General features: G+C 44.8%; 1 protein-coding gene across 1 annotated transcript; it reads right to left on the bottom strand.

Annotated features, from left to right (window-relative positions):
- Positions 1 to 7,442: 7,442 nt before the first annotated feature.
- Positions 7,443 to 10,978, bottom strand: GAR1 (GAR1 ribonucleoprotein). The gene is made up of 6 exons (XM_054383093.1): positions 10,801 to 10,978; positions 10,566 to 10,720; positions 9,382 to 9,441; positions 8,847 to 8,982; positions 7,834 to 7,905; positions 7,443 to 7,480 (listed from the first exon to the last, which is right to left on the bottom strand). The coding sequence occupies exons 1-6, from the start codon at positions 10,976 to 10,978 to the stop codon at positions 7,467 to 7,469; spliced, it is 615 nt and encodes a 204-aa protein (XP_054239068.1). The 3' UTR covers positions 7,443 to 7,466.
- Between the last annotated feature and the right edge of the window lie 2,086 nt (positions 10,979 to 13,064).

Here is a 13,064-nt window from a genome sequence, read left to right as displayed (position 1 = left end):
CAGTGTATTTTAGAACAAGTTCATTACCATGAGGGTGGTGGAACACTGGAACAGGTTGCCCAGGGAGGTGGTTGAGGCCTCATCCCTGGAGATATTCAAGGTGAGACTCAACAGGGCTCTGGGCAACCTGCTCTAGTTGAGGATGCCCCTGCTGACTACAGAGTGGGGTTGGACTAGACAGCCTTTGCAGGTCACTCTCAACCTAGACCATTATATATATATATTATATATATATATATATATATGTGTGTGTGTTATACTTTCCAAAGTGAAGCATGACTTTCAGAAAAAGTTAATTGCTCCATTTCTAAAATAGCCTGGTCTGCAGAAAAATGTTTGAAATGGTTGTGGAACACCGTCCCCTTCCCAAACACACACATGTAAACCTACTTTGGGTAACTTTTCCAAAGCATGTCAAAAGGAGAAAATTACTAGGCATTTTCCAAAGTCTTGAGCAGCGAAAGCTCATGTTTTCTGCTCTGCAAGAAGGCAGCAGCATGTCAAAGAGCTTTTACAAAACCTTGTATAAATTCTAGCTGCAATAAGCTCTTGCCAAAAGAGCTGACAAACAGCATCAGTAGAAGCAATCAAAGAAGGTGCTTCCCATCACTCCACTATCACACAGATTTTGCCTCCACTTTTATACTCATACTGGGTATGAGTGACAAGGAGGAGCAGTCAGTGGTTCTTCATGTGGATACAGTTCAGAGGCAGCTCAAACAGGCTCCCAGGCTAGGACTGTGTCTTCTGAGCAGCACTAAGGACACAGTGACATGGGCACTATCGAGGAATTTAACCATCCACAGATAGGAAGGATAGAATCATTAAAATCATTTCAGTTGGAAAAGATCTTTAAGATCAACCAGTCCAACCATTATTTACCTCTGCCAAGTCTGGTGCTAAACCATGTCCCTCAGTACCACATCTCTGCCTCTTTGAAACACATCCAGTGATGGGGATTCAACCACCTCCCTGGCAAGCCTGTTCCAGTCTTTGAGAACCTTTTCAGTGAAGAAGTTGCTTCTAATATCTAACCTAAACCTCCCCTGGTGCAACTTGAGGCCATTTCCTCTCTTCCTATCACTTGTTACTTGGGAGAAGAGACCATCTCCCACCTCACTCCTACCTTCTTCTGCAGAGAGTGAGGTCTCAGCCTCTCTTTCTCCAGGTGAAACAACCCCAGTTCCTTCAGCTGCTCCTTGTATGACCTGGTCTCCAGATCTGAAGAGCTCTCCCCTCTCTAACCCACAAAATACTCAGACAGCATCCCTCCAACTCCTCAGCTTTCCAAAACAGACATCCTGCAACTTTCATAGAATCATAGATTCACAAATTTGCCTCTAAAGGTAAGAAAAAATTCCTACAAAACTTTGTGCAGTCACAACATAGAGTCATCATCACCACAGACCAGCATGTTCTACCAGCAAACATTTCCTTTAATGCCACTGATCTACTTCCACTCTTCCAGTCCTCAGGGTGCTTGTATTATTATGGCATTTTGCCTGTCATAAGAGGATTAGGCAGGAACAGAGTGGGAGGGTTGTGAAAGGAAAGATGATCTGTTTGGCAATGAAGCCACTTCCCTAGTGCCCCGTGGTCCTGCCTTGGAAGATAAAAGTAGAGTGATAATCTGATCTCTTTGCCTTCCTCCCCTGAAACTTTGGCAAGATTTTCAAAAGCATCTCAGATCTTGCAGCTTCCACAGAAGTCAGAGCCTGCAATGCTGACTGTCTCAGAAAAAGCAAACCATTACTATTTTTATTCAGACAGGATTCCAGACTTAGAGCAGCAGTTAATGAGACCATGAAGATTTTATACATACTTGCTGCTTAAAATGCAAGCCCATCCTACATCCCATCACACTGTCTCTACCTCCTCTTCTCTTAAATCTGGCTAATTTTACAGCAACAGAGGTGAGAGACGAGAAAAAAAAAAAAAGTCAAAATTAAAGGCAGGCATTACTTATTGTTAAAAGTAATTTTTTTCCACAACACTGCAGTTCACAAAACAGAACCAAAAATACAAAGGAATTAAATATTAAGGTACGCAAATAATCCAGGAAGTTGGAACCACAATTCCTAAGCCAGATAAAAAAAAGTTAGCAAAATAAAAATCCCAAACCTCAGGCTGCTTTCATCCTGCAGTAACAGTCAGGATTACTAGTATCAGGGGGGCTTTTTGTACTCTTAAGTGATGCTTCTCCTTCCCACTTGTTCAAGAGCAGCAGCAATAAAACACAACTGCTGTTTAAATCTGGTCTTTAATTTGTAGGCATCTGTATAGGTATGGGGGTGGTGAAACACTGGCCCAGGTGGTAGAAGCCTCATCCCTGAAAACATTCCAGGTCAGAGCAACCTGATCTAGTTGAAGATGTGCTTTAAAGGTCCTTTCAAACTCAAACAAAACCATATGGTTCTATTCTGATTCTAATGCCAAATACATCCCCAGCAGAGGGCTCTGTAAGGCAGGATTTGCCTTTAATCTTCTCACAAACGGATTTAAAACGTTCAAACCCACTGGAAAACATGAATTATTCTTTTTTTGTGGTCCCTCAGAGACATTTACTAAATTTTTACTGTTGATTTGACTCTAAGCTAAGGAAATTTTCAGCTGACTGAGGAAAACCTGCAGAAAAAGATGACCTCACAAGGGTTTTCGCTTGCCGTACTTGATACAGTAGCTCTGTCTTTTTGAAAGACAACACATTTTCTTGCCAACAAAATGCTTTGCACAACTGCAGGCAGCTCTGCACCAGTATGTGTGTGACTGCCCAGCACTGCTGCAGGTGAACGTCCCTGACTTCACGTTGGTTCCACAACAGCCAGCATGCAAACCTATGCTGATGTATTCCAATCATTCTCTGAACTTCATTACATTTCTCTGTGCAACTAACACAGCAAGTCTATGAGCTCTGTTGAACCATCCCACCCAGCTACCACAGGAAATACAAGGAGATAAACACTCACTACAAGAAGGACACTGAGGTGCTCCAGCAGGTCCAGAGAAGAGCAGCAAAGCTGGTGAAGGGTCTGGAGACCAGGGCTGGTGAGGAGTGGCTAAGGGAACTGGGGGTGTTCAGCCTGGAGGAAAGGAGGCTAAACAGAAATCTTCTCACTTGCTACAACTCCCTGAAAGGAGGTTGGAGCAAGGTGGTTGTTAGGCTCCTCTCTCCAATATCAAGTGATAGAATGAGAGGAAACGGCCTGAAGTTTCACCAGGGGAGGTTTAGGCTGAATATTAGGAAAAATTTCTTCACCGAGTGGTCAGGTATTGGAGTAAGTTGCCCAGGAAGGTGGTGGAGTTACCATCCCTGGAGGTATTCAAAAGAAGTGCAAACATGGCACTTCAGAACATGGTTTAATGGCCATGGGGATGTTAGGTCAATGATTGGATTCAATGATCTTAGAGGTCTTTGTCAGCTGAAACAATTCTATAATTGTATAAGCGTGAGACGAAGTCCAAGCAGGAGGCTCCCTCTCCACATCAGACTTTCTCCTCTGTACTGAGTGGGATGGGATACCCCTGTGAGTCAGCTGTGCTGGCTGACTCAGATCTGCTAATGGCCTGAAGTCCTGGACTGCAAAACCAGGACAAGAGCCAAGCACTGTGGAGTGCACTGAAGCCTACCTCCTTCCTGAGCTTCAGGGGAGTAGTGCAGAACAGCAATGCCCTTCATGCTGCTGGAGCACGTGATGGGTGACAAGCTGTTTGGGTGGACCAGCCAGTTGCTCCAATGGCTACTAGCAAGGGGAAATCTGGGGAACACCAAATTATCACCTACAGCCTTCGGTGACACTTAACAGCTTCCCCCATGCCCTCACTGCACACCATACTGTGACTTTTTCCCCTCACGGACACCACAGGTACTTGGAACTCCCTATTTCTGCCAACATACCTCTTCCTGCCAGGGTGGTGTTAGGGTGCCCACCTGTCCTGTTCCCTGCAGAAGCCAGGGATGTGTGGTAGCATGTACATAAAACTCACACCTCACTGTGCTTACTGGGGTTAGGAGCACAGCAATAGTCACAGACAGGATTTGAATGAAAAGCTCAAGACAGAGAGGAAGGTGCCACGTAAAATTAGATAGGTTGGATTTTAGCTCGTTGCAGTATTACACTGCAGACAAGACACAGTCTTAATTTTTTAAAACCCAGAATTTTCACCTCTTACAGTTAGCAATTACCTGCACCAGGAGGGCAAGGCCATGCCATAGCACAGAACACAAGGACTGGATGGGCCTTCTCACAACCAAATATGATGCCTACCCAAAACAGGGAAGAAAAAGACAAAACTAGAAAAGGCATCATCACATGGCAGACATGTCCAGACATGGCTTCCTCACAGGGCAGCAGATTTCACACCCAGGCACTTCCACCAGCACCTGAACATCCTAAAACCTTCACAAAGATCTAAGATTTTAAATTCTCTCTGGGTGTTTGTGTTAATCTCATCCCACATTGTCTGTGTAGGGTACTGCAGAAGGCTTCTTACGCATTTCTCAGCCAGGGCTGCAGTTCAGTTCCCTATCATCAAGAGGCCAACCTTCTCTCCAGGCTTGTAGCAGATACTGTTGTTCAACCCCTGGCACAAGGGTGGGAAAGCCTTGGCTTTGGCTCTGCAGTGGCTTGAGCCTGACTCACTGCTCCATCTGCTGTGAGACTCAAAGCATAGGCTTCTTGGCTGAGGCTCCAAGATGCAACTTCATGCAACTGAAACATCAGCTGTCACATCATGCAATTAAAATGGAATGGCAGCAGAGTCCTGTAATCTCCTGGGAAAGAGCATGTCCCTAAAGTGTGCAATGAGAACAGCAAAGCAGAGCATGAGTTTGGGTATAAAAGTGAGACCTGTATTGTGTTAGTCTTCCAAAGCCAGAAGAATAAGGAAATATCCAAGTCAGCTACTCACAACTAGCTACTGAAGCATCAGTACAGAAACACAGCACAGCAGAGGCAGATACAAAGATGACCAAAGTAATGACAATTTCAGCTCCATTGCAGGGTGGTATTGCTCAGCTTGGACATAGTGTGCCAGAGATGCAACCACTTCCAGAGGACTTTGTCTGGATAAAGGACAATTCTACACTGCCCTTAGAGCCTTGATTCACTTAGGCTCCGTGACACAGAGTAACAAAAGTTTAGAGATTTTCAGTAGTCTGGATTGAACTGACCTGGTTAAAGTGAAGTCTGTAGCCACACTGAGAAAGTAATCAGTATCCCTCAATTCTTGACTGTGCTGGGGCTGAACAGCAGACTCACTTTCTTCTCACAAAAGCAAATCTACCAGGAATTCCCACAGTTTGTGATTTGGTTTTATAAGCTGAACGTTTTTCTTTTGTCTTATGCAGCACCTGTTCAGACTTAATTGAATTCTGGAACATTCTATTTGCTAGCTTGTTTCAAGTTCTCAGAGATTTCTGTCATCAGTTTGCTGATGACACAAAGCTGGGAGAAGTGGCTGACACATCTGAAGGCTGTGTTGCCATTCAGCCAGACCTGGACAGGACAGCACTGGGCAGGGAGGAATTTAATGAACGCCAACAAAGACAAGTGTAGAGTCTTGCATCTGGGAAAGAACAACTCCACAGACCAGTATAGGTTGGGGACTGACCTGTTGAAGAACACCGTAGTAGAAAGGGACCTGGGTGTCCTGGTGGACAGAAGGATGACCATGGGCCAGCAATGTGCCCTTGTGGCCAAGGCCAATGGCATCCTGGGGTGTATTAGAAGGGGTGTGGTTAGTAGGTCCAGAGAGGTTCTCCTTCCTCTCTGCTCTGCCCTGGTGAGGCCACATCTGGAATATCGTGCTCAGGGAACTACCTGAAAGAGTCCAGCATGGAGCTACAAAGATGAAGGGAGTGGAACATGATCTTTATGGGGAAAAGCTGAGGGAGCTGGATCTCTTCAGCTTGCAGAAGAGGAGACTGAGGGATGACCTCATTCATGTTTATAAAGATGCAAAGGGTAAGCATTAGGAGGATGGAGCCAGGCTCTTCTCAGTGATGTCTAATGACGGGACAAGGGGCAATGGGTGCAAGCTGGAGCATAGGAGGTTCCATGTGAGCATAAAGAAAAACCTTTTCATTGTGTGACAGAGCACTGGAACAGGCTGCCCAGAGAGGTTGTGGAGTCTCCAGAGGAGACATTCAAAACCCACCTGTATGTGTTCCTGTGTGAACTACCCCAGGTGATCCTACTCTGGCGGGGGGGTTGGGCTGGATGAGCCTTCGAGGTCCTTTCCAATTCCTCACAACCTGTGATTCTGTGAACATTTTTATCTTTCGTCCTATGCAGCATCTCTTCAGACTTAATTCTTGAACATCTGTTTTCATAGTTTTCAGAAGCTATTCATATTTGTTAAAACAAGCAGTAACTGTCCAGTCCTGACAAATTGTTTTAATTAAGAAGGCTCTTGTGACTCATTGGCTCATTACTGCACTCATTAATAGAGAAGTGTAACAGTATGATCAACTCAAATGTAAATCTTTCCCCACTGAACATGCTCAAAACACTTTTGTGTATTCTACAGACCCCTTTTCAGAAGGGTCTGTAGTCTGGTATGAGTCTGTGAACAGAATCCTAGCTCCAGATGAAATCCAGGGAGATTCTACTTTTCTGTTCTTACTTTATTTCCAAAGCTAAGAACAGAGATGCACCCTAATCTCCTCCATCCTTAAGAAAAAGGCAGCTCCTAGCTTTTCAACAATCCTCAAGAGAAGCAGGCTATGGGGGAGGATGGGGCAGTTAAAAACGCTTAACAATGTCAGTATCAGTGTAATTAGATACAATTAGGTGACTTAATTAACCTTGTCTTATTCATTAGACAGCACCTTTTAAGAACATGTCTTTTGTTGGCTCTGCTTTTCTAAAGGAAATAAATAATTTAGAAAAGCAGAGACAAAAACCCCCATGCCTTTGGCTTTCATTGAGATTTGTACAGAAAAATCCACAAAATGTCATTTGCTGTCTTCCTATGACATGGTATGTATTATTAAAAAAACCCCAAAAACACAAAATGAAGTTGTTTGTAACAAAAAAATAGATTAAAAGGGCTGTTAAAACAGTATGTCACACTTGAAGGCAAGCCAAAAGATTCAATACAAAAAGGGGATGAGGACTAGGCATCAGTCACACATAGGTGAGTTCACACTGACAACTTTTCAGTTCACTGCTTACTCCAGATTCCAACCGAAGTAAAGCATTTACTGTGTCCTTTGTCCCAAACAAAAGGTTTAAGATTAACCCTGGCTTAATTTAAAAAGTTCAAGTATAGTCTTAGTTCTTCACTTGGGGCTAGCTGTTCCTCATGTGCAGATCAACAGTCACTGAGTGTAAAAAGAAATTGTCATCTTACAGCTTGAAGTTTTTCATAAGAAGAACTTCTTAAGTGTCCTTTATAAAAAAAATCATTATTCTTCACTGCTGCAGATAAGGTAAACCATCTGGGAGATACTGGCAGCTCTGTGTTCAATGTCCTCTTCCTGTTTTAAGAGAGAAGAAAAATGCAGCAAACAATTCATATCTTAGATACATTTAAAACAAATACATTATATACATAATACTAAATAATTTGTTAGAATAAAGTAGTTATCATGATCTGTTCTCTCAGTCCTTTTCCAATGCAAAAAGCAGCATGACCTTATTACCCAAGCATAAAAAAATGCAGGACCCTGGGATGTGGTTTAAACTGGCTCCTGTGATGCACAGAAATAGTTTTGCAGGAAACTACAAATATCTCTTAAGAGATTTAAAATATAACATTCTGTAGAACATTTTAAAGTACTAGAAACTAGGAGCCATTCTTATTACTGAAACTTAAAAACTGCACACTCACCCCGAAAGCCTCCTCCACCACCTCTGCCTCCTCTGAAGCCTCCTCCTCCTCTTCCTCCTCTGAAGCCACCTCCTCCTCTTCCTCCACCTCTTCCTCCTCCAAATCCTCCTAAACATAGGAAATAAAATACATATCGAGGTACATATCAATTCTTCATTGTGCACAACAACTTATTTCATTGACAGCTTCTGAACGAAAAAGAACAACAAACCACCAGAAACTGCCAGCTACTAGATAGATACTGGGTCAATTACTGGCACCATGTCTCTTCTAGGGACTATCTGCAGCATTTTTTGGTTGTTTTTTTAATATCTCTTCTGCAATGTTCAAAATACTAAACACACCAACAGAATTCCACAATAAACTTCTCTCATGAGATAAAAAAAAAAAACAAACAAAAACTAGAATAGAAGATTAAAACAAACCAAACAGAAAGCTTTCAAACACTCGTGCCATGCTGCAAAGGGGCAGGGTAGGGCACAGAGGCAAGAAACTGCAATGTAAGCAAAAAACAAACTTCAGCTTTAGTGGAGGAATACAAGACAGATGATGCTTAAAAAGCAAAGGATAACCACTACCAGGTCATTCACTCCTCTCTCAAACTCTGCCTTTCAAGTACTTTGTCCAAACCAGACTTTCAGAACACACTAAAAATGCAGCTTTCATTGACAGTTTTGAGTGTGCATTACCTTTTAGCAGAAGTGTGGTTAGCAGTTATGCTCTCTGACTGTTAGACATCAGCACACTCCCTTCCCAATTACTGGAGCTAAGGCTAGAGGACCTTGGTCCTCCCATTGGAAAGATACCACTGCCTATTTCACTGAATCAAACAGAAATATGCATAACATTCTTCTTGCAATACAGCTCTTAATATTCAAGAACTGCAGCTTTAAAAACAAAAAAACCAAAACCAAAAAAAAAGAAGCCAAATCCAAAACAACCCAAACCAAAACAACAAACCAGAATAATGAAACAATCCACATCAAAAAAACTCCTACATTCTGGGATCTTACCTCTCCCACCCCCTCTTCCTCCTCCACGTCCACCACCACGTCCTCCTCTACCACCTCCTCGGGGAGCACCTTTTTCTCCAGGTGGCCTTGGCAAAAACCTCTGAAGTGGCAGCAGTTTTGCTGGATCGATGTAGAACTGTAGGAAGAGAATTCCAGTAGGCTTTGAAAATACCAAGGCTAAAGAATACATTATGTCAAACACCCACAATTTGGTCTTAACCCTTTCTGTCAAACTGACCTCTGCAAATAGCCAAATAAAGCAAGCATGCAAGAAATAAATCACAGGGTTACAAAGTTATTAATAGGTGATATTTGCTTGGGCTTAATTTGTTCTATATTTTTGCAGGGCAGGGAAAATTAAGAAATACGGCAGATATCAAAGTGAAAGGGAAAAAGAAATTAATGTTTATGTTTACAAAGTAGAACTAGCTTTTATTAAAGTTAATAAAAACTGAATAAAACTTTTATCTGATGACAGAGTAGATTTATCTAACTGAGGAGAGAAAGTCAGCTTCTGTTATGGAGCTTGGCTCACCTTTTGCATCTTTTTAAATGAAGAGGCTTTCATGTTGTCAGACAGTTTCACTGAAAAATACTTTTAGCTTCTTTAAGGAACATAGCAGGAATAAAACATCAAAAATTGTGAGTTTTTATTACATTAAAGGCCCATTCAGACATTTTCTAAATTAGTATTTAATAAATAAAGCTAAAGATCAAATAAAAATCAGAATTCCACTATCCCTCAGGGTTTTTTTCAGAGTTACACATACAAATTGTGGTAAAATTATGTTTTCCTTCCATCTACTAAGGCATAAGGAAGAACATACCAGTGACAAGAGCACCTGCAACCATAACTGTAAATAAATGAATTTGTGCAGCAAGTGACAACTCCTTTAGCCCCACGGTGACCTCAAAGCTTATCTGGAACAATTTACATGCTGCAGGGGCTCCACCACTGCTGCTGCTGCTGGGTAGCAGAACTTCCTGGCTGTGGAAAGTGAGCAGCCAGCAGAGTGTCCAGCCTCACCGTACAGTGAAGACGCAGACACTCTGAGTAACCCCATATGCAGTCTTGCACACATCTTTCGGCTCTCCAGTACACAAGGACTGGGGTATGCAGTTCCTAAAAGAGAGCAGCTGGCCAGCTCTGCTTGATTAAAACTCCAAGTTTAATTGGGGAAGCAAGGAGTTGCAAAATCCAGCAGAAGCTAAGTCTTACTGCTATGTTACAGGGTTACTCACCCAGTTTTGCCATGGATTCTGTAAATGTGGCAGTGACAACAGAACTGACATTGCCTCGGTCTCAACAAGCTTTGCAAAATGATGTCCTAGCACAAGCTCGCTCTTATTGGCAGTATGAGTGACAAGATGGACTGTAAGCAATAGGACACCTGAGCACAAACTCACCTTTATAATTAATAAGCTGGATTGTGAACCAGGCCTCCTAATGCACAAAAAAAACCCTGCTCCCTTGATCCAACTCCATTACAGGTGAGCAATCTAGAGCAGAAAATTTGGTCATGTAACTAGGTAAAGAAACATCCTGAACTATGATGGATCCAAGGACACCTGCACTGACTGAAAACCTCTGCTTGACATAAGGTACTCTGTCATACTGGAAAAGCTTTAAGATAGGCACTTTCCTCCAGAAATTCCATTTAATAATCAACCAGCCTTTAAAAATCTCATACAGTACATCACACACTTTTTGAAGGATACAAAATCTCTCAGCTGCCCAAAGATCTCATCCACTTTGCCGATCTGTTCCTTGTTATCCAAGTACACTGGGGCATTGAAATAAGGCACCTTGTTTTCTTCTGTTTTACATTTACAAACAATGTCATCTTCACATGGGTGCAAGAACTCTCCCAACACTGAAATCAAGAACAAGCGAGCTAAAAATCTGGAGCAGTCAATGCAAATGGAAGAAATATCATCTCTTTAAGTGACTTACAAACTACCCTTTCTGGAGGCCCCTGGTCATATCCGCCTCTGTTGAAGCCTCCTCGTCCACCTCCCCGTCCAAAGCCACCTCGTCCACCACGATTAAAGCCACCTCTGTCACCGCCACCTCCTCCACGATTGAAGCCACCTCCTCTTCCTCCTCCACCTCCTCTTCCACGAAAAGACATTCTCTGCTACCTCCTAAATTGTGGACAAAAAGCAACAGTTAAAATGTAAAAGATATTGCACATGTGAATTGCTGTACAAACTGAAGTCCCCTGACAGCATTGTTTGTTCTTTTAACAGTCAGCCACTTCAGTTCCTCACTAAGAAGACATAGGCACGTTAAAAAAAAGCAACTTCACACCTAAGATGTCATTCACTGCAACACCTCCCTGTAAAAATTGGCTAGCAGTAATGGCATGCTTTTTGCTCATGTGTGTGAAGGCTGAATGTGGCACTCACCAGCCCCAGAAGACTGCAACTCTCCAGTCTCAGCCCCGCAAAGGAGCCACACAAAGCAAGAACAGACCAAGCACACATACATCACAGAATGAAAGAACGGTAGGAGGTGGAAAGAACCTCTGAAGAGGTTCTAGTCCAAAACCCCTGCTAGAGCAGGGTCACCTAGAGCAAATCACACAGGAACAATTCCAGATGGATTTGGAATGTCTCCAGAGAAAGAGACCCCAAAACTTCCCTTGTCAGCCTGTTTCAGTGCTCTGCCACCCTCACAGTGGAGATTTTTTTTCCTTTTATTCACATGGAACCTCCTATCTTCCTGTTTGTGCCCACTGCCCCTTGTCCTGTCATTGGACATTATGGAGAAGAGTCTGACATCATCCTCCTAACACTCACCCTTTAGATATTGATCATCATGAATAAGATCACCCTTCAGTCTCCTCTTCTCCCAGATAAACAGTGCCAGCTTTCTCAGCCTTTCCTCATAAGGCAGATGTTCCAATTCTCTCTGCATCATAGTGGCCCTCCATTGCACTCTCTCCTGTAGTTCCCTGTTTCTCTTGAACTGGAAAGCCCAGAACCAGACCCAGTATTCTAGATAAAGCCTCACCGGAGCAGAGCAGAGGGGAAGAACCACGCTCAACCTGCTGGTTGTACTCTTGTTAAGGCACCCCAGGATGCCACCAGCCTTCTTGCCCACGAGGACACATTGCCAGCTCATCGTCAGCTTGATGTCCACCAACTCTCCCAGCATTTTATCCCCAGAGCTGCCCTCCAGCGGGGTAGCCCCCAACCTGCATTGATCCATGGGGCTGTTTTTCCTCAGGCACAGGACCCTACTCTTGCCCTTACTGAAGTTTGTTCGGTTCTTCCCACCCAACTCTCCAGCCTGCCCATGTTTTGCTGAATGGCAGCACAGCCCGACGGGGTGTCAGCCACTCTTCCAGTTTGGTATCGTCACCAAATTTGCTGAGGGCCCACCATGTCCCATGTCCAGGTCACTGATGAAGATATTGAAGAAGACTGGACCCACTATTGATTCCTGGTGAACACCACCAGCCACGGGCCTCCACCTAGACTCTGCCCACACCGACGCCACCTTGCCCCAGCACCTCACAGAGCTCACGGGGCACCGCCTGGGGCCTGTGCATGGGGATGCCCGCGAACGGCACCCGCCCCCGAGCCTCCGATTCCCCTGCCGCATCTCGGCGCGGTCCTCCCTCAGGGCTGCTCCGGGCCCTGGGGGTACGGGACAGGCGGGATCCCTGCCCGCAGGAGAGCGCTGAGAGGAGACGAAGGGTCGCTAGAAGGATCGGGAGAGAAACACGCACCCCCCGCGCGCCCCCACACACGTCCGGAGCCGTACAAACCTCCACGTGCGCGTCGCCGTCACCGGGAAACCGCCCGCACCGCCGGAAACGAGGTTGTCTGCCGTAAATGAAGCGGTACCTGCGGGCGACACTGTCGCAAAAGGAGTCTCAGCGCGAGTCATGGTGAAGGGGCACCGCAGGTCCTGGCGTTGCGGGGGCAAAACAGGCAGGTTCGCGGGGCGCAGCCCCGCTCACAAGCACGGGCTCCCCATGTTAAACAGGGCTGCCAGCAGGACTAGAGCCGCCTCGCAGCGGGGCGAGCTTCCCCGCTCCCAGTACAGCGTGAACTCCTCAGTCCCGCCCCTCCGCCGCTAGCGCGGAAGCTCTTGAGCACCGCCGCTGGCCTACATGTGGTCGTGTGCAGTTTGTACCAGCTGCAGGTGACGGCGTCGCTCTGCCGATCTGCCTCCTTACACAGCTGTTTCTGTCTGACAACCCGGCC

The sequence above is a fragment of the Indicator indicator genome, chromosome 8 (genome assembly GCF_027791375.1).
Source record: "Indicator indicator isolate 239-I01 chromosome 8, UM_Iind_1.1, whole genome shotgun sequence".
Classification (NCBI taxonomy): Eukaryota; Metazoa; Chordata; class Aves; order Piciformes; family Indicatoridae; genus Indicator; species Indicator indicator.
Note: the sequence above shows the minus strand (reverse complement) of the source record. Positions and strands in the feature narration are given on the sequence as shown.

Excerpts from the sequence above, each read along its gene's own strand:
- GAR1 (XM_054383093.1), bottom strand. The coding sequence starts at position 10,978 with ATGTCTTTTCGTGGAAGAGGAGGTGGAGGAGGAAGAGGAGGTGGCTTC. Across the intron at positions 8,983-9,381 it reads CATTTAAAAAGATGCAAAAG|TTCTACATCGATCCAGCAAA; the intron begins GTGAGCCAAGCT and ends CTCTTCCTACAG. Across the intron at positions 7,906-8,846 it reads AGGAAGAGGGGGTGGGAGAG|GAGGTGGCTTCAGAGGAGGA; the intron begins GTAAGATCCCAG and ends GAGGAAGAGGAG.